Raw genomic sequence first — 23,527 nt, forward strand, 5'->3', positions numbered from 1 at the left:
TAGGGGACAAAATGTTTTTTTTTTCTTGGAATAGGTCTCCCAAAAGTGCCTGGGATTTCTGAGCCATTATATCTGGTTTCTAAGGAGGTTCTAAGAAATCATCCCATTTGATCACTCCCGGAAGGCTAGTGTTCATAGACGCAGCAGTTGTTGTGGGATGGTCAGTCTGATCTAATAAAAGGTCATTGCCCATATTTATTAGGATATAAATTAACTGATATAATCATTTGAGAGATCATCATAAAATACACCTCATTGTCATTCCTAAAACATACAGGCACATTTAAAAAAAAAAAAAAAAAAAGAAGAAGAAGTGAAGCCATGAAAATAGAGACGTGGACATTAGACGTTGGAAATGAATCACTGCCATCCAAGGGACAATTCTTCGGAACCTGTAAAATGAAGGGGCCGAGCAGTGGACTGTAGCCATAGTCACATTGTCAAGAAGACAGGACTTCCTTCCTGGCCCAAAGAGATCTTACGTTCGAGGTCACCAATTTCATGAACTAAATTGGATGGTAAAAGTGCCAGACTGTAGTCAACGGAGTACAGGTTCTCCAATTGTGTTTGCTGCCATGGAAAACACACAACAACTCATCTCATGTTCTAAAAAATTATAATAATAAACCCATGAGCCAACGATATATCACTTTGCACAACTGTAGCACAAATAGTAGTAACCCGAGCCTGGTGCCGAGCAAGTCCAACTCCTCCTAGAAGTCCCCTTTGCTTTCTCCGCCAAGCGCTAGTTTGGTCTCCGATTTGTATAGGCATACTTGGCAAGCCCATCATTCCTGGGCTATGCTTCTCAGTACATACTTCACTGTGTAGGCAAAGGCAGCAAATCCCACTATGACAAAGACATTGGCCAAAGCGCCCCCCAAAAGTCCATGATTACGGTTTGGCTGTTGTAGACCCGGGTGATTTGCTGCTGCCAGGGGGACATGACCATTCAAAATTGCGGCACCATTTTGACCAATGTGAGCTTCTGTGTCTGGCACTACGTCAGGCAAAGGAAGTGTTTGTGGCCGGTTGTTTAACTCTTCTTGCGCTCGTTGTTTCTGCTTGATTTCCTATAAAATAAAAAAAATTTAAAAAATTAAATTAACGAGACAAGAAACAGGAAAAAAAGAAACTACCTCCACCCATCACTAGGACTGGCAGTCCCGAGTCTTCCCTAGGATGAAGCGGCGGGGCATGTACTCAACCCTTGTTCTTTAAGGTGATGCAGTAAGAAGGAACCGGGAGCTCAGGATCCCATTCTATCGATCATGAGGGTCCCAGCGGGAAAACCGATTAGAAGATATCACCTATGCTGTGAATAGGTGGTACGTCTAAATTTAAGGGCATTTATTTCAACTTGCAGACAGCGGTTTTGGACTTGAGATTTTATCAGTGTAATAAAAGCCACAATACCATCTGGTTCAAGGAGGGGGGGCTGGGAGGGTTGTCTCATCTGACACATTGGTGGCATGTTGCTAGGATATGCCATACCTTGGACCCTCACCCATCTCACATTGGTGGCATATCATAGCAATATACCACAAGACAAGGTCTCAGATTAGACAACCCCTATAACTGGGGAATAAACAGAACACTTTTTGTCTTTTCAGCTGCAGATTCGTCAATTTCGAGGCTCTTCTTTTGACATTAAAGATGGCCGCACCACTTCTCAGACTACCTTATGCACGCTGTGAATTTGGTAGTCCAAAACATTGCCTGCTTGCCCAGCCCTTGGATTCTCCAGCACTGTTCACATGAGCAGTGCTGGTCATTGCAAGGGCCGCAGGTCGTGTCTTGGACTACCAAATGCACAGTGTGCCTCAGGTTGTCCGAGAAGCGGTGCTGCAGAGGAGCCTGGGAATTGACAGAGCAGCAGCTCAAAAGATGGAAAGGAGTGCACCAGGTAAGTGCTCTGTTCATTCCCCCGTTACTGTGAATTTTTTTTCTTGGGGCGGAAGTTCGCTGTAAGGTGATTGAGACTTTCTGAGATTCAATGGCCCATTCCAAATTTCGGTAATAAAGGGGAACACCCCAAATCACAGATCTGAGCACAAAGCATGCTCATAATAGCCACTTCCATTTAAAGAGGACAATGCAGTGCAATCTGCAGACAGCATGTTATAGAGCAAGGGAAGTAGAGTAGATTGATACACAGTTTTGTGGGAAAGGATTCAGTAAAACATGTCATAAATCCACTTAAATCTCTGCTCTTTCTGAGCTCAGGAGTCATGTGGATGGCCTTATCAGTAATACAGCCATCTCTGCCTAACCATTTATACAGAGAAGGCTGTCAATCAGGGATAAGACCACAATACAGCAGCTGAGCTCTGGAAGAGCAGAGATTGAAATGAATATGTTTTGCTGAATCATTTCACATAAAACTATATATCAATCCGCTCAGCTCCTCCTGCCTGGATTTTCATGGTGACAGTGAAGGTCTCTTTTTTTTTAGAAACTTATTTGTGCAATGCATCATGGTACCAATGGCATATATATATGTATTTGTGTTTTACTGTGTATTCTGGTATACGGGAATAAACTGGCTTTACAGCTAAGTGAAAAAAATTAATCCACTACCTAACAGTAGTGATAAAGAGAGACATCGATACAGCAGCAGTTATACTGTATATTAGGGATCGACCGATTATCGGTTTTACCGATATTATCGGCCGATATTGAGGATTTTGAACGTTATCGGTATCTATCTTGCCGATATACCGATAACGTATGGGGAACACAGATCACGCTGCTCTCAGTGTTCCCTCAGCAGCACAGGGGAGAAGGAAGCAGTGTCTCCCTCCCCCTGTGCTGCTGCTGCCGCCAATGAGAGGAAGGAGGACAAGAGAAGGGGAGGGGCTGTGGCCGCTGCACCACCAATGAAGAGAAATCTCTCATTCATTCATATACAGGAGGCGGGAGCTGCAGAATCACATAGCCGGCTCCCGACCTCTATGAGCTGTAGCTGCGATCTGCGGTAGTTAACCCCTCAGGTACCACAGATCGCAGCTACCGCTCATAGAGGTCGGGAGCCGGCTATGTGATTCTGCAGCCAGCTCCCGCCTCCTGTATATGAATAAATGAGAGATTTCTCTTCATTGGTGGTGCAGTGCGCCCCCCCCCCCCAAGCCCCCCAGTATCAATCATTGGTGGTGCAGTGCGCCACCCACCCCAGTATTAAAAACATTGGTGGCGCAGTGCGCCCCCCCCCACCCAAGCTCCCCCCTTCAGTATTAATCATTGGTGGCAGTGGCCACAGGATCTCCTCTCCCCTGCTCCTCCGATCGGAGCCCCAGCAGTGTAATCCTGGGGCTCTGATCGGTTACCATGGCAGCCAGGACGCTATTGAAGCTCTGGCTGCCATGATAAGCTCCATGCTGCTGTGTGTACTATGCCCAGAGCAGCAGGGACAGTGTGAGCTCCTATTCACCCTGATAGAGATCTATCAGGGTGAATAGGACAAAGGTTCTAGTCCCTAAGGGGGCTAAAAGTTAGTAAAAAAAATAAAAAAATAATATTAAGTATAAATGAAAAAGAAAGATTTACAAAAAGAAAAAACCTACATGCTAACAATAAATTTTCAGCAGATTTGTGTAGGAATTTCATTTTATTTTTTTAAATGAAAATTCCCAGAATATCGGTATAAATTATCAGCTATCAGCCTGAAAGTTCACAAATTATCGGTAACGGGACTAAAAAAAATCAATATCGGTCGATCCCTACTGTATATCATATAAAAGCATTTCAATTAAATAAAAAGTCACTGAGTTCGGGTCAAATCTTGGTAGAGAGGTCTTATTTAGGGCTTATCCTCTGTGACATGCAGAGAGTATTTGAACCCTAATGGGGAGATTTCTCCCGGTGCCTGATTTCTGGTGGAAAAAAGATAGAAGAGCACACACTGTGCCAGAACACTGCTTAACAGGTGTGTATTGCGCACAAGCTTGGCAATAGCGAATACATCTGGTACGTGACCTTGAAGCTGAATCCTAGTTAGAAGTTTAGACATGGTAGAAGCAAAGAGAAAAAAATTAACCCCTCCATACAATGTGTATGTATGTTTCATAAGGAGAGCTGTCTTGTACATCACTAGCTTATTACTTACCATAAGCTGTGATAAGTTTAGGCAACACTGAAATAGGATTTTTTTTTTTTTTATTATTTTTTACAACCATGACATTGGTAAATGACAGAACTGTCCTTACCTCTACTACCTCTGGAAAAAGCTCACAGAAAACTTTATCCTTTAAGTTATATGCTAAACTTTGTGCTGCAAGTTGCCGCTTCTGCAAAGGAAAAAAAAAAAAAAAGGTATAACAAAAGCCATAATTCAACTTCAAAACTAGAACAACAAAGCATTTTAGGGAATTACTATACTAAACCCTTTAAAATATATATAACAAAAATGTACTCACCTAACCCTAAACCCGCTCTAGCACCACTGCTCAGGTGTCCCCCGCTCGTCTTTGACTTGTCCTGCAGTGGTGATGTGTCATACTACTGTACATGCACATGGCCGCTGCAGACAATTACAGGACTCCAATCTGATGCCTGCACAACACCACTGAGGCCAGGAATTGGCTGCAGCAATAACATGCCCTACATTCAGCAAAGTAAACAAAGATTGACGGGGAGCAATGGAACTGAGGGGAATTAAACCGGTGGGTAATATGTAATATATATATTATATATATTTTTAGAATTCATTGTTGTAGAAAAAAATAAAATAATAAATGAAAATCCCTTACATTTCATTAAGCTTGAGGTCTAATTTGTCTTCGGGCCACAGTGATTTTTTTCTTTTTTTGACTCGCACATTCCTAAAGCTATTTTTTGTGGGGGAAATATTTTTAACTGGGCCAAGGAGCGGAAATAATACGAGCCCTGATAACGTGATAAATCCCCTGCTGCTCTAGCTCCGCCGCCATGGTTTGTGCTATGCTTCGACTATGCCATATCACTGCTTTAGCCGATCACTGGCCCAAATTTTTGATTAAGCGTGAAAACCGCTTTAGAAATTTTCATTAATTTCACTGTACAAATATAATTTTAACTCTTTTCTATTGGTTATTAGGTTTATCAGATATGTATAGTTTTTGTTTTCACTACTTTTGTACAAATTTTTTTTAAATAGAAAGACAATTTCCTGCGCCAAATTAAGAGAATCATACATCTATTTTTGTATTGACCTAGCATTATGGTGGCTCGTTTTTATCCAGGGCCAGTTATACCAATTAGGATATTTTATAGAATAATGATGCATTCACACGGCTGTGTCCACTTTGCTGATCGCAAACTGCAGATCCGCAAAATGGACACGGCCATTTGAATAAAACCATTTTCACAGCCAAAATATTCAGCTGAAGTTAATTAGGAGGAATGGATTAAGATTAACCAATAATCGTCCAGATTACCAGGAACGACCATTCCGGCGAACGCTGATTCCTGATAACCTGGCCATCTAAATGTGCCACCGATGAACGAGTGAAACGCTTGTTCATCGGGCGATACTGTCGTTCTAAACAGCGATCTGCTGCCGAGAAACAAGGCAGCTGTATGGGGACGAGGGATCGCTATAGCCATTCCTCATACCGTGAAGGAGATTGCTGCGGGTCTCCTTCACTGAGCGAGCAGACGACTGACAGGAAGGAACGCTTCCTTCCAAATAATCAGCCGCTCCATCTGCCCGTCTAAATCCACCTTTACCCTGCAGCAATAGAATTGGGATAACAGTATGACAGCTCTAGCGTTCTCTTGCTAGGCCTAGATAAAGATGTGCACAGAAGAACACTGCTTTTATCAATGCAATGTGTGAAGCTCTAATTAAAGAGGACCTTTCACCTGGAAAAACATTGTGAACTAAGTATGCTGCCATGGAGAGCGGCGCCCGGGGATCTCACTGCACTTACTATTACCCCTGGGCGCCGCTCCATTCTCCCACCAAGTTATAGTAGGCGGTGTCTGCCCTTGTCCTGTGGGCGTCTCCTTCTCCTAGGCTGCAGCGCTGGCCAATCGCAGCAGCCTAGGAGAAGGAGACGCCCACAGGACAAGGGCAGACACCGCCTACTATAACTTAGTGAGAGAAGATACCGGAGGGCATAACGGGAGAACGGAGCGGCGCCCAGGGATAATAGTAAGTGCAGTGAGATCCCCGGGCGCCTCTCTACATGGCAGCATACTTAGTTCACAATGTTTTTCCAGGTGAAAGGTCCTCTTTAAGGGCTCATGCACACAAACGTATCTTCTTTTTGTGTCCGTTCCATTATTTTTGCAGACTGTATACGGAACCATTCATTTCAATGGGTCCGCAAAAAAAACTGAAGGTACTCTGTGTGCATTCCGTATCGCTAAAAAATAGAACGTGTCCTATTATCGTCCGCATTACGGACAAGGATAGTACTGTTCTATTAGAGGTCGACTGTTCGGTTCAGCAAAATAGAAGGTAAACACTGACGTCATCCATATTTACTACATATGGTCGTGTGCATGATGCCTAAGGCACTCATCCCTCTCTGATCAGAGTGAATCACCTGACTGAGAAAGTCAAGCGAGGCTGTCTGCCTTGCTAAAAAAAAAAATCTAAAAAGGAAGAAGTAGAATACATGGAGTGACTTCCAAAAAAATTATATCCAGAATAGTATCGGAAATATAGGTTGTTAATACGTCATAAAAATAAGTAAGACGTGTCCTTTTAAGCTAAAACTCCAAATACATGAAACTCCATTTATGCATCCGGTCCACAGTGCACATAGGCTATGCCTGTGGGGTGGTAGAAATAATATGGCAGGTAATTGGAGACATACTGTAAAGTCTGAGGTCTCTATGCTGCCCAGTGTGGGTCCTTTCTCCACCATGAAGCTGAGGAGCCCTGTGAGGATTGTGGATACGGACCATGCAGGATTCCAAGTGTCTGGATGGAAGTCTGTGATTGAAAGGCAGAGTCTGCAAGGAGATTTGGAAGAATAAGGATTAGAAATCAAAGCAGTAAAATTATTCGGGAGAAGAAAAAAATAAATGTTAAAATGGACGTAACAGACACCGTCCAGTCTTACCGTGTGTTACATTTAAACCGTCCATTAGGAGTAATCATATAAATACTGGGAGGCTTGAATGGGAATTCTCTGGGGAATATTAGCTTTCCATGATAGTAACCGCCTGCAAGAGATGAAACTCATTTAACACGTTCTCTTTTTACTGAAATATGAAAGCTTTATCATTTTAAGACAAATTAACCCCTTAACGGCCAGGCCTGTGTGGCTCCATTCCACTTTAGGGGCTGCTGGATGTAGCCGAACATTTGCGCTCGCCTACCTCCGGCAGTCCCATGGAGCTGAATGGAGCAGAAGACCTACCGCTCCACCGATTCAAGGAAGCATGGCACCAGCGGTTAGACCTCTGCCGATCAGACACTTGTGGATAGTTAGCCTTGCCAAAATAATCTCATTACAGAACGTGAGCAATCAACGCTATCCTGCTACGAGTAAAGGTCTCCATTGTATATACTCAGCCAGAGATTGGCGGAGCAGGCGTCTCCTCCCTGTGTGTAGAGTCAGGTCTGGTAGGGATCTTGGTAGGCGTCAGAACAGGAGCAGCAGGGGCTGACGAGGTGAGTAATGGTTACTTTTTAACCCATTCTACCTTGTATGATTTATTTTTGCCTGCTGGTCAACCAATTTCCATTTTTGCCACTAGAGTACTGTACCACTAAGGGACTCGACTGATATAATTTGAGGACTAAGACAGGGATTGAGGGGACTGTTGGGGGTGTCCGTCACTCTATCAAACCCATTAGATATCACATACTGGGATACCCCTTTACTTTCTTTAGTCATTGGAGATCATGCCAACACTGCACCTGACAAAATCAGAAGGGAAGCTATCCTCCAAATATTTAATAAGGGTAAGGCTTTACACTGTTGGTAACGACCGTACCTTCATAAGGTGTCATCTCAGGTCCATGGACCACATAATGCCTGCAGGGAAAAATCAAATGATCAGTTATTTGAACTTTGAAAATTCTATCAATAAACTGAGGTCATTTATACCCAAGATTTAACACTGAGAAACCCCTTTATTAGACCCAAAAAAGACTTAGGACTTAGTGGGCTGCACCCCAATGAATGGTTTTAAAGTTTTTATTCTTTCATTTTTCATTTCTGTGTAAACAACTTTCAGGGTGGTTTCACACAGAGCGGTTTTTTAAGAGCCCCCCCAGTTTTTGATATATTGTTGAGCCAAAGACAGAAGTGGATCCACCGAGAAGGAGTAGTCCATATTTCCCATTCCTTATTAAGCCATTTCTAGCAGCAGCTCAAAAAAACTTCAACAAAAAAAAAAAGTCACTGTGTGGGGAACAACCCAAACGACTCAAAGGATCTCACTGCAACATAAATCATCACGATGCAGTGCGTTCAAGTCAGAGGAGCCGCTGATGGTCCAGGAGATGCAGCCAACACATGGGTTATGTTTCCCGGACCAGACACAGTCTTTTGCCATGTAAAGGGTGAGATCTGGGGCAAATTCGCATCAAAATCTAAAAGTAACACATGATTCGGTGCAGAAATGCAGTAAAAACCGTAAGAAAATATGTATAAACTCTGCTACCTACATGGAAATTTTGTGTGGCTTTTTTTTTTTTTACCACGAAAAAAAACAAAAAACAAAAAAAAAACACCAGAATAATTTTTTGGTCACCTGTGTTTTAACTGGTGTTTTTTTTTCAGGCACTTATTTGCAAACTGTGTGTCTCACCACTAGCGGTCTCTTTGTGCCATTTCGCCCCCTAGGGCGATGTCAAAACAACCAAAAAGAAAAAACACAACACCAAGAGCTCCAGCATGCTGTGTTTTTGAAGAAAAAAAAGCCACCCAATTAGCAAAAAAATACAAACAACAACACGTGTGTCCGGCGTGTTTCATATATATTTCGCATTAACCTTCAGCTGATATCTGGAGGTGGTGTCTTTACTGAAAAAAATGCACGAAGAACTCCACTAAAAACCTCAGGGCATGTCCACTTGGAAAATTCAGCATAGATAGATCTGTGACACAGAAAAACTCACGTGTAGCTCCCGACTGCTGAGGATTCATCCTGAATTTTCAGACTGCGATTGAGGTTAGATGGGAGCATATCCTATGGCTACCTGCACACCTTGTGTATTTGTATGCAGAAAACCCCATGAAATCTGCACCAAACCCAAATAAAAAACATATCTATATGGACTATTTATTGTGTTTTAGTGCATTTTTGGTGCAGATTTTATGTTCGTCTACTTAACAACCCCAATGAAGTCTATGGGGGAAACCATTATATCTAAGGTGCAGCATCACACATACAATTGGCACGCGGCAGATTTTAAAATCCACACATAAAAAAATATGGCAAATCTCATTCACTTTGCTGGTACTGTATTTCGAGGGCATTTTGCCGCACATAAATCTGCATGTAATCCGCACTGTGTGCAGGTAGCCTAAAGGTGTCTTTAAATCAATCATATATAGGGATAGTCACTGCTAGAACTTACTGGCGAAACTGTGCCTCCCCCCCCCCCCCCAAACAATTAAATATGCCTGTTGTAGCCCTCTGCGTGCACGGGGCCTGGTGGGCCGCTGCGCTGTACAAAGAAAGGGCTCCACGAGCAGATCTGCACATGACCAGGAGAACGCATCCCCCTCCCTGCATAGAAATCCTCTGAACATCAGCAGCTCAAGTAGAAATAAATAATATACAGTACTGTGCTCAGGCGAGGGAAAATGCTGCAAACACTTTAGAGAATACAAGTCTTAACTGTTAATTTGTATCAATGAACAAAATGAACGAACAAAAGAGAAATCTAAATCCAATCAAGATTTGGTGTGATCGCCCTTTGCCCTCCACACAGCATCATGGTACACGTGCACACAAATTCTGAAGGAACTTGTTCCAAATATCTTGGAGAACCAACTACAGATTTTCCATGGATTTAGGCTTGCTCAAATCCTTCTGTCACTTCATGTAATCCCAGACAGACCTGATGATGTTGAGATCAGGATTCTGGGGGCCATATCCTCAGTTGCAGGACTCCTTGTTCTTCTTTATGCTGAAGATAATTCTTGATGATATTGGTTGCATGTTTGGGGTGGTGGTCCTGCTGCAGAATTTGGAGCCAATCAGACACCTCCCCAATGGTACTGCATGATGGGTAAGTATCTGCCTGTATTTCTCAGCTCTCCATGGGTAAGCTAGGCGGAGGCTTGCAGTGAGCCCGGTGATGTCACTGGCACCAATGGATGGTCTTTAGCGCTGCCCTAGCCTGTAAACAAATAGTCCAGCGCAGGGCAAGCGGGAGCGTCAGAGCGCAAAAAGCTACGAAGCTCCACTCATTCATGGTGAATGATTGCAGATCGGGTTGTGTCTGGGTTCAGCACTAAATGCGGGCAACCCCTTTAATCCTGACCAAACCCCCAACTCCAATTGCTGAAATGCACCCCCAAACTTGCAAGGAACCTCACCTCCACCATGCTTCACTGCTGTCTACAGACATTCATTATTGGACCGCGCTCCAGAACTTCGGGTAACAAACTGCCTTCTGTAAGGGCCAAATATTTTACAATTTCGCTTACCAGTCCAGAGCACCTTCTGCCATTCTTCTGCTTGATGATGTTGTGATCAGGACTCTGGGGGCCATATAATCACCTCCAGGACTTCTTGTTCTTCTTTGCGTTAATGATATTGGCTATATGTTTGGGGTTCTTATACGGCTGCAGAATATTTTTGGAGCCAATCAGAGGCCTGGATAGATCATCAGCATCTGATCGGCGGGGGTACGACACCCGGGACCCCCGCCAATCAGCTGTTTGAGAAGGCAGCGGCGCTCTAGTTGTGATGTCACTGGGCCTCCGGTAAACAGCGAGGTCGCGGCACTACTGCCAGCGCCGCTGCATTCTTAAACAGCTGATCGGCGGGGGTCCCGGGTGTCGGACCCCCGCCTATCAGATGCTGATGATCTATCCAGAGGATAGATCAGTTTAAAAGAACAACCCCTTTAACGTGTCCTCAAGGAGAAATACAGGCAGGTACTTATCCATAATGCAGTACCATCAGGGAGGCCTCTGCAGCCGGACAAGAACCCCAAACATATAGCCAATATCATTAATGCAAAGAAGAACAAGGAGTCCTGGAGGTCATTATATGGCCCGCAGAGTCCTGACCACATCATCATCAAGTATACCTGGAATTACATGAAGTGACAGAAGGATTTGAGCAACCCTAAACCCACGGAAGATCTGTGGTTGGTTCTACAATATGTTTGGAACAACCTCCCTGCCGAGTTCCTTCAAACACTGAGTGCACATTCACATAGAACAGGCATGCTCAACCTGCGGCCCTCCAGCTGTTGTAAAACTACAAGTCCCACCATGCCCTGCTGTAGGCTATCAGAGCATGCTGAGAGTTGTAGTTTTGCAACATCTGGAGGGCATCCCTGACCTAGAAGACCTGATTCTGTTTTGAAGGCAAAGTGGACACAGGCGCAAGGGTCCATCGTTGACGGAAGGTATGTGTCACCGAGGTTCCTGGCCTTGGTGAAGTAAGAGTCGGTATTTTCAGGTGTCAGCAGCAGCTAATGCTGATTGACATTTTGCTATTTACCAGGCTGTAAATAGCTGATCCAGGACGGCTCTTACTGGGAGTAACCAAAGTGATGGGTGGGTGACTACGCCCCACGTTCCAGGCCGGGTCTTGACCGGCCTATATCAAACCCAGTCAGCAGTGTCAGCTGGGTGTGGATTACTCCTCTCTGACAGTGGAGCGCTGTCAGTCTCTGTGTTTGGGATCCGAGGCTTTTTTCCGTGCTGGAGGGCTGAGAGACGCCCCCTAAAGCCTGCTGTGGACCGCTGGAGATAAAACTGCAAACAAGGTGATTTTTTGTTCTATGGACTTTCCATTGTGTGAACTAACACCAAGACTGAAAAGTGTCGTTTTGTCTTGGCCTTATGTGTGAATAAACACTGAAGTTTTGCTTTACAAACTGTTTTTTTTGCCTCTGTACTGCGTCCGCTTACCCTGCGTACTAGAGCGAATCCCCACAATAAGTACCGGCAAACATGACATTCAGCCAGAACACATACGGGACTAAAACTGCACGCTGCCATTCTGTAAGATGCGTAGAAGGAGGCTGCAGAGGTGGAAAGGAAAGGTTATGGGACACCATGACCTTAGTAGTCAGACAATACCAGACAGCTGGAAGAAACAAGCCCTGCGCACACATGGCCTTTTGGATTGTTTGCTCCACGTGTTAACTTACACGTGACCTTAGCAGGCTGAACGCTATGAAAACACATTCCAGCCTCTCACCTGAATGTGACATACGTTGGACATAATCCAACCGGACACACAAATTAAAAAAGGTTCCCACAGAGGTACAGTTTTGACCATATGGTAGTTATACATGAAAAACGAGACGGCAACCGATATGGTCATACATAATGCTCCCATGGGTGTTGCCACCCAGCTTTTCTACATCTTTTCCTGTAGATCTAATTTAGGGCTCACGCACACGGCTGTTGTCCTGCCGTGCCCGTATTACGCCCCGGAAACAGTAGTTCCGCAATATGAGGACACTGGCAACGTGCACCACTTGAATGGGTCCGAAATCCGGAAGGACGGGTGCAAAACCCACGGAAGCACTATGGAGTGCTTCCATGGGGTTCGTCTCCATGCTATCGCACCGCCAAATAATAGAACATGTTCTATTCTTTTGCAGTGCGGACGGATCATGGACCCATTCAAGTTGAATGGGTCAGGATCTGACGCGGCAGCCGCACGTATGGTGCCTGTGCATTGGGGACCGCAAATTGCAGCCCCCAATGCACGGAACGGCTGAACAACAGCCATGTGAATGAGGCCTTGTTATGTAGAAATACTGAAACTAGTATAAGGCCTAGTTCACACGAACGTGTGTGATCCGTAGCCGTATTGCGGCCCGCAAATTGCGGGCCGCAATACACAGCCACAGTTCCATGTGCATTCCGCATCACGGATGGGGACCCATTCACTTCAATGGGTCCGCAAATCCGGAATTGCGGAACGGCCGCACGGAACGGGACCCCTCGGAAGCACTACGGAGTGCTTCCGTGGGGTTGCGTCCCGTACTTCCGTTCCGCAAAAAGATAGAACATGTCCTATCTTTTTGCGGAACGCGGACCCATTAAAGTGAATGGGTCTGCGATCTGATGCTGCTGACCTACGGCCGGCGATCGTGCATTGCGGGCCGCAGCACGGGCACGGGCCACACACGTTCGTGTGAACTCGGCCTAACAAGGGAGTAAAAATGGCGGCCATATCGGTAACAACTCTGCTCTCTCATATACGATTTAGAAATGGTTTAACTGCATTGCCAATATCATGGTAGCTTTCATACAAAACTGGTGCCACAACTGTTGACACCTGGAATGCGGTACGGCAGCCTCAACGGAGCAGAGCTGCAAGACTACACGTAACCCATTTACAGGTACATAGGACTCTTTCTGGGAAAAAGAAACCATTTTTCCCAATCTTGTCCAACCTCAACAAGAACAATGGTAATTACCTTTGGACGCCACCAGACCGAAGTGGTCACCACCACTGGTGCCTGATCGACAACGAAACATTTCACCTTTGTGACATACAGTCCTTGAGCACAGCTACTTGGAGGCTAAGGAGGCCCTTCATAGTATGACATAACCCATCCCGCTGGCATAATGCTTACGAAGCAATGTGAACATAAAGACGTTGGTCACTTCGCCCTTGGGTGTAAACAAAGCAACCAGAAGATGGGAGTTTCCTTTTGCTACCACAGCATCGTTACCCTCTACTAAGCATAAGGAATCGTTTGGTCCTTGCAGGAACAATACTCAGCGACTTCATGGATCTTCACAAATTCCCTGGGCAGAATAATCAACAGAAGATAGCCAGAAACCAACAGAAGCAGCCTAATCGGACCTGACAAAGACATTTTTAATAGGACAGATGGCTCAAAATGGTTGATGCCAGTCCTCCTTAGGCAGAGAGTTCAGTTCTTCTCAACTATAGGGAACAATCGGGACCCATATACCGAAAGATCATGTATGATTGTTGGGAGCTTCTGCTAAAAATTACTTACCATTCCAAAATATTTGAAGGGAGAGGTTCAGCGCAGATGTAAGGCACTGGGTCTTTTTTGATCCTCAGATAGTCCTGCTTTAGCCTTTGTGTCGCAGTGGTTGGTGCTCTCTTATTACTGTTGCTGCTCATCTATATGAAGACAAGAATACACCGAGTAGAACCACGAGACGTGTACAGAGATCCTACGTGCACTGTTCTTATAGCAGCCTAAACAAAATCACATATTTCATAACTCAGCATCTTTTATCTGCATTCGAGACGTCCGAGAACATCTTTTGGTTGCTTCCTCATGGCTAAATCTCCACGTCAACTTTCAGTGAGTCATGGCTGTTGTGAAACCTTCTTCTCTAGAAGGAAGCACTGACGCTAGTTCTACGGTGAAACCAGCTTCCTTCAGTAGAACTTCTGGAAGTCCAGGTATTGCAGGAGCTATAATGCAGTTCTATTTAGGGTAGGACCAGCCTCACACACAAGGTTTGGCCTTAGGCCTCTTTCACGTCAGTGATTCATGTACCTGTGCCGTTTGTGGTCTCCACTGACTGCTCATGTATATATTGACTTCAATGTGTGTATTCACACGTCAATGTTTCTCCATGAACTGTGGAAGCATGCCCTATTTGGTCCATGATTATGGATCTATGGGTCCGTGAAGCTTACGTACACAACACGAATGACATGCGTATTTAAACCATGGTTTTCACGGCTCCTTGTAAGGAGATGCTTTGGAAACAAATTTTCAACAGTGTCCGTGAAAAACACGGAGTGCAAAAAACAGACACACGAACCAAACACAGGCATTTTCAATGATGAACCACTGACCAACCTGTCACGGATGTCATCACAGACGTGTGAAAGAAAACTTATGGTTCCTATTAGACCAGATGACTTACGGGTATATTATTGGGAACAAGCATTTATAGGAATGCTCATTATCAATAATTGGTGCCAAGATGCCCGATTATCGGTAGAACATGAACCTGAGTGATCAGAGATGTTTTGCGGACGATCAGAACAGAAGGAGGGAGGAACAACTGCCGTGGTGATCATTCCTCCTACATTCACTGTGCATCGCCCTGTGTAATAGACTGGACCAAGCAAATGCTGATGGAGGGGTTTATTGTCCATGGGCGCTCATCCTGCCCGAACATCAGGCAGTGTAATAGGGCCGGAAGGCGTCGTGAATCTGGGCTAATAGTTTGTGGATTTACAGTGCATTCGAAAAGTCTTCAGACCCTTTGACTTTTTTTCACATTTTGTTATGTTGTGGCCTGTGCAAAAATTTGAAAATAAATCAAAATTTTCCCCATCATTCTGCATTCAGTGCCCCATAATGACGAGGTGACAACAGAATGTCAGAAATCTTTGGTAATTTATTGAACAGGAAAAACTAAAATCTTGCAGTGACATAAGTATTCAGCCCCTTTACTCAGGGAATTTCTGCCAAATTCTTCTCAAGTTCTGTCAGGCTGAATGGGGACAGTCGGTGGACAGCCACTGCCAGCCGGGAGTCCTGATTGTTACAAACGTCTTCCATTTAAAGGAGTTCTCTGGGATTTCCATACTGATGACCTATATACACTAGAGTGCCACAGCCTCCTCAAACAGCTGGTTCTCAGGAGTGCCTGAAGATGGGCTATAAATAGGTAAATCCCAGAGACCCCCTTTAAATATTATGGAAGCCACTGGGCTCAGACATCATGGTCCTCCCTTCTCCAGATCTGTGCCTCCACACAATCCTGTCTCTGAGCTCTACAGCCAGTTCTCTCCTCATGGCTTGGTTTTTGTTCCGATATTCAGTATTAGCTGGGAGCCCTGATATAGACAGGGTTGTGCCTTTCCAAATCATGTCCCATCAACAGAATTTACCACAGGTGGTCACCAATCAAGGTGTGGAAACATCTCAAAGATAATCTAGAGCAGGGTTTCTCAACGCCGATCCTCAGGACCCACCTACCGGTCAAGTATTGAGAATGTGATATAATTAGTGTCCATGCATCAGGACTTACCACAGGTGTTCATTCTGTGGGATATTCTCAAATCCTGACCGGTAGGTGGGTCCCGAGGACCAGAGTTGAGAAACCCTGATCTAGACGAACATTTCATATGTCCATGTGAAATTTTAGTTTTCTTGCTCGTTATGGGGTATCGAGTGCAGACTGATAGAGAAAACTTTTTTTTAAATTTAGGAACAAAATGTGAAAAAGTGAAAGGGTCTGAAGACTTTCGGAAGGCATTTTATTTTCAGATCTGGGCTTCTACGGACAATAGAGCGCACATATTCCCAAGGAGTATTCTTTGCACAATTCACAAGAATAGTGATCAGGAAGTAATTGTGTGGTCACCATGGGAACAGTGTGAACACTAACAATGGGTCACACTGGGAGAGCCATGAGCTCCAGCATCACGGGGCAGGATGCCGCCGACCTCCTCCTGATCTCTGGAGCTATGGAGCCTGGAGATTACCCTGCGCACACAGACAACACAGACACCGGCGGGGGCCTCCTCCCTCCCCCAGGCCTGGGCAGACACAAGGCCAGCAGCCGGCGCTTCCTCATAAGCCCGGGCGGCTCCGTCTTCCACTGCCCTACGCTCGGCAGCCACATAGCGCCCCCGCCTGTCATCTCCTCACCTCTCAGCCCGGGGTCAGAGCGATTCTCTCTCCTCTTTCTCCTACTATTTCCTCCCCCGCTTCCAATATGGCCGCTCCGGGCACTGAAACTTCCGGTTTTCAGCCAGGTACACGTGATCCTTTGACGTCACCTCGTCGGCGAGATACGCAGTAAATGCTATTTCCTAGTGAGCTAAAGCATCTCTGATGACGTCACGCCCATGTGACCAGATTTTCCTGTGGGAGGAGCAGTTCTGGAGTTTGTGCTATTTTAAGTGGGGTTTCGGGTCGGACTCGATTGAAGAGAGGAGTTGTCCTGTGAAGGGTTAACGGGCACTACTTTTCAGGGACAGGGAGTGCAGTCTAATCAGGGTGGGCTATGATGAAATGCTCTGCATGTGGACTGTGTGCACTGCGGTGCCCTCGGATAAAATGCTCTGCATGAACTGTGGGTACACTGGGTGCCCTGCTCTGGGGGTGCAATGCTCGGCTGGGGGTACAGTGCTCTGCAGAGTGTGGACTGTGGATACTGCGGGTGTGCTGGAGTGAAATGCTCTGCAGGGACTGTGGACTCTTGGTGCACTGTGATGCAGGGCTCTGCACAGACTAGAGTTGCACTGCTCTGCAGAACAGGGACACTATGTGCACTGGGGTGGAATGCTCTGCAGTGATCGGGGACTGTGTGTCCTCTCCTCCCAGCTAAGCCGTGTTTTGCAGAAAGGGGTGTCCATCCCTATGAGTACGGTGCCCTGCGGCATCCTAGACGTCGCCCCACATTATCCATCCGGATTTGTAGTATATTATGGCACCGGCAAAGAGAGCGAAGACCAATCTACTCCACGTGATGCGGGCATTTGCCGCTGCGCTGTTTTTTTTTTAATCCCCTGTATCTTTGCTTCTTAGGTCCCTTGCACGCGTGCAGAAAACTCACTCGTGTGAAGTGAACTCATAGCACCCGCACTGAATCCATTCGTTTCAATGGGTCTGTGTACGTGAGTGTTTTTTTTCACGCATCACTTCTGCTTTGCGTGAGAATCGCAGCATATTCTATAGTCTGCGTTTTTCACGCAGCCCTGGCCCCATAGAAGCGAATGGGGCTTCAGTGAAAAAACGCATTGCATCCGGATGTAACCTGGACGCAGTCCGTATGCAATACGTTTTTCACTGATGGTTGCTAAGAGATGTTGTTTGTAAATCTTCAGTTTTTTTATCACGCGCGTGAAAAACGCATCAAAACGCATTGCACTCGCGTGGAAAAAACTGGAACTGACTGAACTTGCTTGCGAAATGGTACGAATTTCACTGAACGCATTCTGACACAATCCGTATCATTCATGCAAAAGAGGCCTAAGGCCCCTTTCACACAAACTATTGGCTCCCGATGCATTCAGTGAAACTCGCACCATTTCACAAGCAAGTTTAGTCGGTTTTGTCTGCGATTGTGTTCAGTGTTAACAGCCAAACATTTTGGAAACTACACCCCTCAAGGAATCTTTCAAGGTGTGTAGTGACTCGTGAGCACTTTGACCTCAAAGGGGTTTCCTAGAATTAGGAAACACTTGGCAGTGAAAATGAAAAATTGCATTTTCTTCTAGAAAAAGTTGCTTTACACCCACATTTTTCACTTTCCCAAAGGGTAACAGGACAAAATCCCCCCCCCCCCCCATTTTATTTCCCATTTCCCCCCGAATACGGCAACACCCCATATGAAAAATTACTAGCAGACCCTCACTTTCACAAGGGGTCAGCGGAGAAAATGCACCCCAGTATGTGCTCCCCATTCAGGAAACACCCCATATGTGCTCGTAGCCTTCTGTATGGGCGCACAGCAGGCAAACAGCTAAATGTGAATTTTGCAGGCCTGAATTGGCAGACATAGATTTTAGCTGCCATGTCACATGTTAAAATATTCCTGAGGTCCCCAGAAATTAAAAACCCCAAGAAGTGACCCCATTTTGCAAAGAGCACCCCCGTACGAACGTTTTAAGGGGTGGAAAGGGCACTTTTGACCTAACGGGTGTTTCACAGAAATGAATATGTAGTGGTTGGTGAAAAGTAGTGTTGATTGCGAATATTCTAATTGCGAATTTTTAGCGCGAATATCGGCACTTCGAGAATTCGCAAAGATTTCGAATATAGTGCTATATATTCGTAATCGCGAAAATTCTAGATTATTTTTTTCCCCCATCAGTAACTTCCCTTCTTGCTTGTGGGCCAATGAGAAGGCTGCAATATCTTTGTTAGAGCTTAGCAACATCCCTAGCAACCAATAGGAAAGTTGCCTACCCCTTACTATATAAGAACCTCCCCAGCAGCCATTTTCTGCAGTATTTTGCAGTTTTGAGAGAGAGAGAGAACAGTGACATTGCTGTGCTCTGTGCTTTCATCTGGATCCTATTCCTTATCCCATTACATTAGATAGTTAGTTAGCTCATATATATAGTGGAGATGGTCAGTGTAGGATAGATAGTGATATATTGTAGCTGATGTAGGTTCCATTGCAGGGTATTAGGTAGTGTGATAGGAATTACTGTTTCTCTGCTGTCCATACATACAGTCGTGGCCAAAAGTTTTGAGAATTACATAAATATTGGAAATTGGAAAAGTTGCTGCTTAAGTTTTTATAATAGCTATTTGCATATACTCCAGAATGTTATGAAGAGTGATCAGATGAATTGCATAGTCCTTCTTTGCCATGAAAATTAACTTAATCCCAAAAAAACCTTTCCACTGCATTTCATTGCTGTCATTAAAGGACCTGCTGAGATCATTTCAGTAATCGTCTTGTTAACTCAGGTGAGAATGTTGACGAGCACAAGGCTGGAGATCATTCTGTCAGGCTGATTGGGTTAAAATGGCAGACTTGACATGTTAAAAGGAGGGTGATGCTTGAAATCATTGTTCTTCCATTGTTAACCATGGTGACCTGCAAAGAAACGGGTGCAGCCATCATTGCGTTGCATAAAAATGGCTTCACAGGCAAGGATATTTTGGCTACTAAGATTGCACCTCAATCAACAATTTCTAGGATCATCAAGAACTTCAAGGAAAGAGGTTCAATTCTTGTTAAGAAGGCTTCAGGGCGTCCAAGAAAGTCCAGCAAGCGCCAGGATCGTCTCCTAAAGAGGATTCAGCTGCGGGATCGGAGTGCCACCAGTGCAGAGCTTGCTCAGGAATGGCAGCAGGCAGGTGTGAGCGCATCTGCACGCAGAGTGAGGCGAAGACTTTTGGAAGATGGCCTGGTGTCAAGAAGGGCAGCAAAGAAGCCACTTCTCTCCAAAAAAAACACCAGGGACAGATTGATCTTCTGCAGAAAGTATGGTGAATGGACTGCTGAGGACTGGGGCAAAGTCATATTCTCTGGTGAAGCCTCTTTCCGATTGTTTGGGGCATCTAGAAAAAGGCTTGTCCGGAGAAGAAAAGGTGAGCGCTACCATCAGTCCTGTGTCATGCCAACAGTAAAGCATCCTGAGACCATTCATGTGTGGGGTTGCTTCTCATCTAAGGGAGTGGGCTCACTCACAATTTTGCCCAAAAACACAGCCATGAATAAAGAATGGTACCAAAACACCCTCCAACAGCAACTTCTTGCAACAATCCAACAACAGTTTGGTGAAGAACAATGCATTTTCCAGCACGATGGAGCCCCGTGCCATAAGGCAAAAGTGATAACTAAGTGGCTCGGGGACCAAAATGTTGACATTTTGGGTCCATGGCCTGGAAACTCCCCAGATCTTAATCCCATTGAGAACTTGTGGTCAATCCTCAAGAGGTGGGTGGACAAACAAAAACCCACTAATTCTGACAAACTCCAAGAAGTGATTATGAAAGAATGGGTTGCTATCACTCAGGAATTGGCCCAGAAGTTGATTGAGAGCATGCCCAGTCGAATTGCAGAGGTCCTGAAAAAGAAGGGCCAACACTGCAAATACTGACTCTTTGCATAAATGTCATGTAATTGTCGATAAAAGCCTTTGAAACGTATGAAGTGCGTGTAATTATATTTCACTACATCACTGAAACAAAGATTTAAAAGCAGTTTAGCAGCAAACTTTGTGAAAACTAATATTTGTGTCATTCTCAAAACTTTTGGCCACGACTGTACATGCTACAGACATAGTGCTGTGATGTCACAACAATACTTAGTGCAACAATTAGTAATATCTACTCAGACCTGATAAAAGTTGCATGTATTGCGCAAAAAATATGCGCATCATTAGTGCCGATTTGCGCAGTCACGAAAATAATAGAATTTAGAATTTGCAAATTTATTGTGAATATTACGCAAAATATTGCGAAAACGAATATTGCCTATGCCGCCCATCACTAGTGAAAAGTGGATCTGTAAGCTATGCGGACTAAATCAGAGATATAAGGTGGTAAAACTACAGGGTACATCATGGATGAAATTAAATTCATACTCCATGAATGAGTGGTAGATTTTAAAACACTCCTGCATGCACAGGCCAGGTTTTTCAGGGCAGTGGTAAATGGTGTCTTTCCATATCCCCCTTTTGGAACACACCCTGCATCTTTTTTGGGTTCTTCCCTTCCTTGTTGTCTGGGGGACTTAACCTGGAAAATGTTGCCCTAGTACAACACAGGCTTCCAGAAGTACTGGGACCCTCCCCGGCCTAGGTTTGAAAAATTAGGGCCTTGATAACTACCTCTTGGAACTGAAGGAAAGTTCCTGTGTGGCCTGCAGATTGAAATAGCACGTATATTTTGACTTACCGGATGAGCAAGCGGCAGATTACCAGAAGGTCAATGGTGAGATTCCGGCAAGACTGGGGGTGAATGTGTTGGTCCGGGCCCAGCGGGTGCATCAGTGGGAGTTTAAGCGGCTGAGCCCGCGAGGCCCCAGTATTATAACTTGTTTCACCTTTTGCAAAAATGGCTATAGCCCGACGTGCTGAGTCCCACTGCTATGCTGGACCATCTGTTAGCCGATTTGTTCTGAATGGCTTTGCCATACCCTCTCCAGCACTGGATTGGCCTGGTGTCTCCTGGTAACGCCCTTGAGATGATGGACCTGGTAGAACGCTATGAGGCTACCAGGAATCTAAAGGAGGGCTCTTTTGGGAGGGGGGGCAGTCAAACCCCGGAAATCTCCACCCCAGACCCGAAGACTTGAGCCGATAAATCTTGTCCGGGATGTACCCTCCTGCAGACCTGGCTCCGATAGTCTGCTGGCGGTGTCAGTAGCCTGGCCACGTAAGAGCTGACTGTCCCCTTTGGGTTGAGCCCATGGATACTAACTATGGCTATCACCAGTCGCTATATGCCAGGAAGCTGTGTTCAACAGGTACCCCAGAGACTCTGGACAATAACCTATTGTGGAAGTGGGAGACACTTTGGCGGTGGCTCTGCTGAACTCACAGAGTCTGGTGTCCCTGGTAAGAGGTACCCTGGTGCGGCCTGCTGAGGATACTGGCCGGAAAGTCGGGGTGATGTGCATCCATGGAGACTTAAAAGACTACCCCACCTCTCTGGTGTCTCTAACCACGGTGGCCGGCAGGTGGACCCACGAGGTGGCCGTCACCACAAATCTACACTATGAACTAATACTAGAGAGAGACTTCCCGGCCCTGTGGCCTGCTATGAGAGTTACCGATACTCATGAGTCAGGGGTAACCCCAGCAGAGCGGTGGGAGGCCAGAACCCGAGGCCGAAGGGCCAGCGGTAGGGATGACCGCCACTTTGGTGAAAGAGGGGGAGACAGCCCCGCTGAGTGTGATGGTGGGAGACGTGGAGACCTCAATGTCTCTGGGGATAATTTCGGAACAGTTACAACACCAGGGCCCAACACTATCCTGAGCCTGGGAGAGTGTAACGGTCGCGTACACACACACACAGGGGGGAGGGAAGTGACCACTGCGCTCACCCCTGGCCCTGCCTACTTGCCTAATGACAGGGGACAACTGGACAGCAATCCCTAGCTTGGATTAAGTGCAGGGATGACAGATAGACAAACAACAGAACGTGAACGGACCGAGTCAATACCAGGAAAGCTACAAAGTACAAATGGAGCAAGCAGAGAATTGTCAGAAGAAACCGGGGTCATAAATACCAGGAGAGCCGTGTAGTACCAAAGGAGTCAGTAGAGGATCGTCAGGAGGAGGCCGGGGTCAGAATACCAGGAGAGCAGCAAAGTACACAAGGAGCAGGCAGAGGATCGTCAGGAATTCAGCAGGAGGTAAGTACGCCAGGAAACATAAAACCACAGGTGGAACCTAAATTAACAGGCAACCTGTGGCCAGCAGGCTGCCTGTATTTATAGTGGGGAGTGAGGGTCATGACCGACAGACCAACCAGTCGAGCACCGAGTGATCAGCTTGGCGCTCAAGGCAGACTTAGGAGCAGGGAGCCACCCAGCTAGTAATGCCGCCCTGGGAACGAGGTCAAACACAGATCCGAAGCTAAGCAGCAGGTCTGCGGCTAATGGGGGACCGAGTGCACCTTCGGAACCCCGTTACAGAGAGTGTATTAATGGTCGATGGTGAACCACAACAACCTGCTGTGTGTTTGTGTTTCCCCATTTTGGGGTTCATCAGAATATGCTGTATCTGGTAAATCAACTACGGGGTGAGCATGTTCAACAATTGGTGGTGCCCAAGACGTATCTCAAACTCGCATTAGAGCTAGCCCACCAACACGTTCTTGGGGGTCACATGGGATTGCAGAAAATGCAGGACTGTATACTGCAGCGGTTTTACTGGCCCAGTGTGTTTAGAGAGGTGGAAGAGTTTTGTAGGTCTTGCCCGACCTGCCAAATAACTAGCCCCCAGCCACATTTTC

General features: G+C 45.7%; 1 protein-coding gene across 1 annotated transcript; it reads right to left on the reverse strand.

The window, feature by feature from the left end:
* Nucleotides 1-3: 3 nt before the first annotated feature.
* UBE2J2 (ubiquitin conjugating enzyme E2 J2) lies at nucleotides 4-16,851 on the reverse strand. Its single transcript, XM_040427672.1, has 7 exons — nucleotides 16,751-16,851; nucleotides 14,120-14,250; nucleotides 7,933-7,973; nucleotides 7,053-7,155; nucleotides 6,804-6,942; nucleotides 4,206-4,286; nucleotides 4-1,073 (listed from the first exon to the last, which is right to left on the reverse strand). Exons 2-7 carry the CDS (start codon nucleotides 14,248-14,250, stop codon nucleotides 789-791), a joined length of 780 nt encoding a protein of 259 aa, XP_040283606.1. The 5' UTR covers nucleotides 16,751-16,851; the 3' UTR covers nucleotides 4-788.
* Nucleotides 16,852-23,527: the final 6,676 nt, after the last annotated feature.

This window comes from Bufo bufo, chromosome 1 (genome assembly GCF_905171765.1).
Source record: "Bufo bufo chromosome 1, aBufBuf1.1, whole genome shotgun sequence".
Taxonomy (NCBI): Eukaryota; Metazoa; Chordata; class Amphibia; order Anura; family Bufonidae; genus Bufo; species Bufo bufo.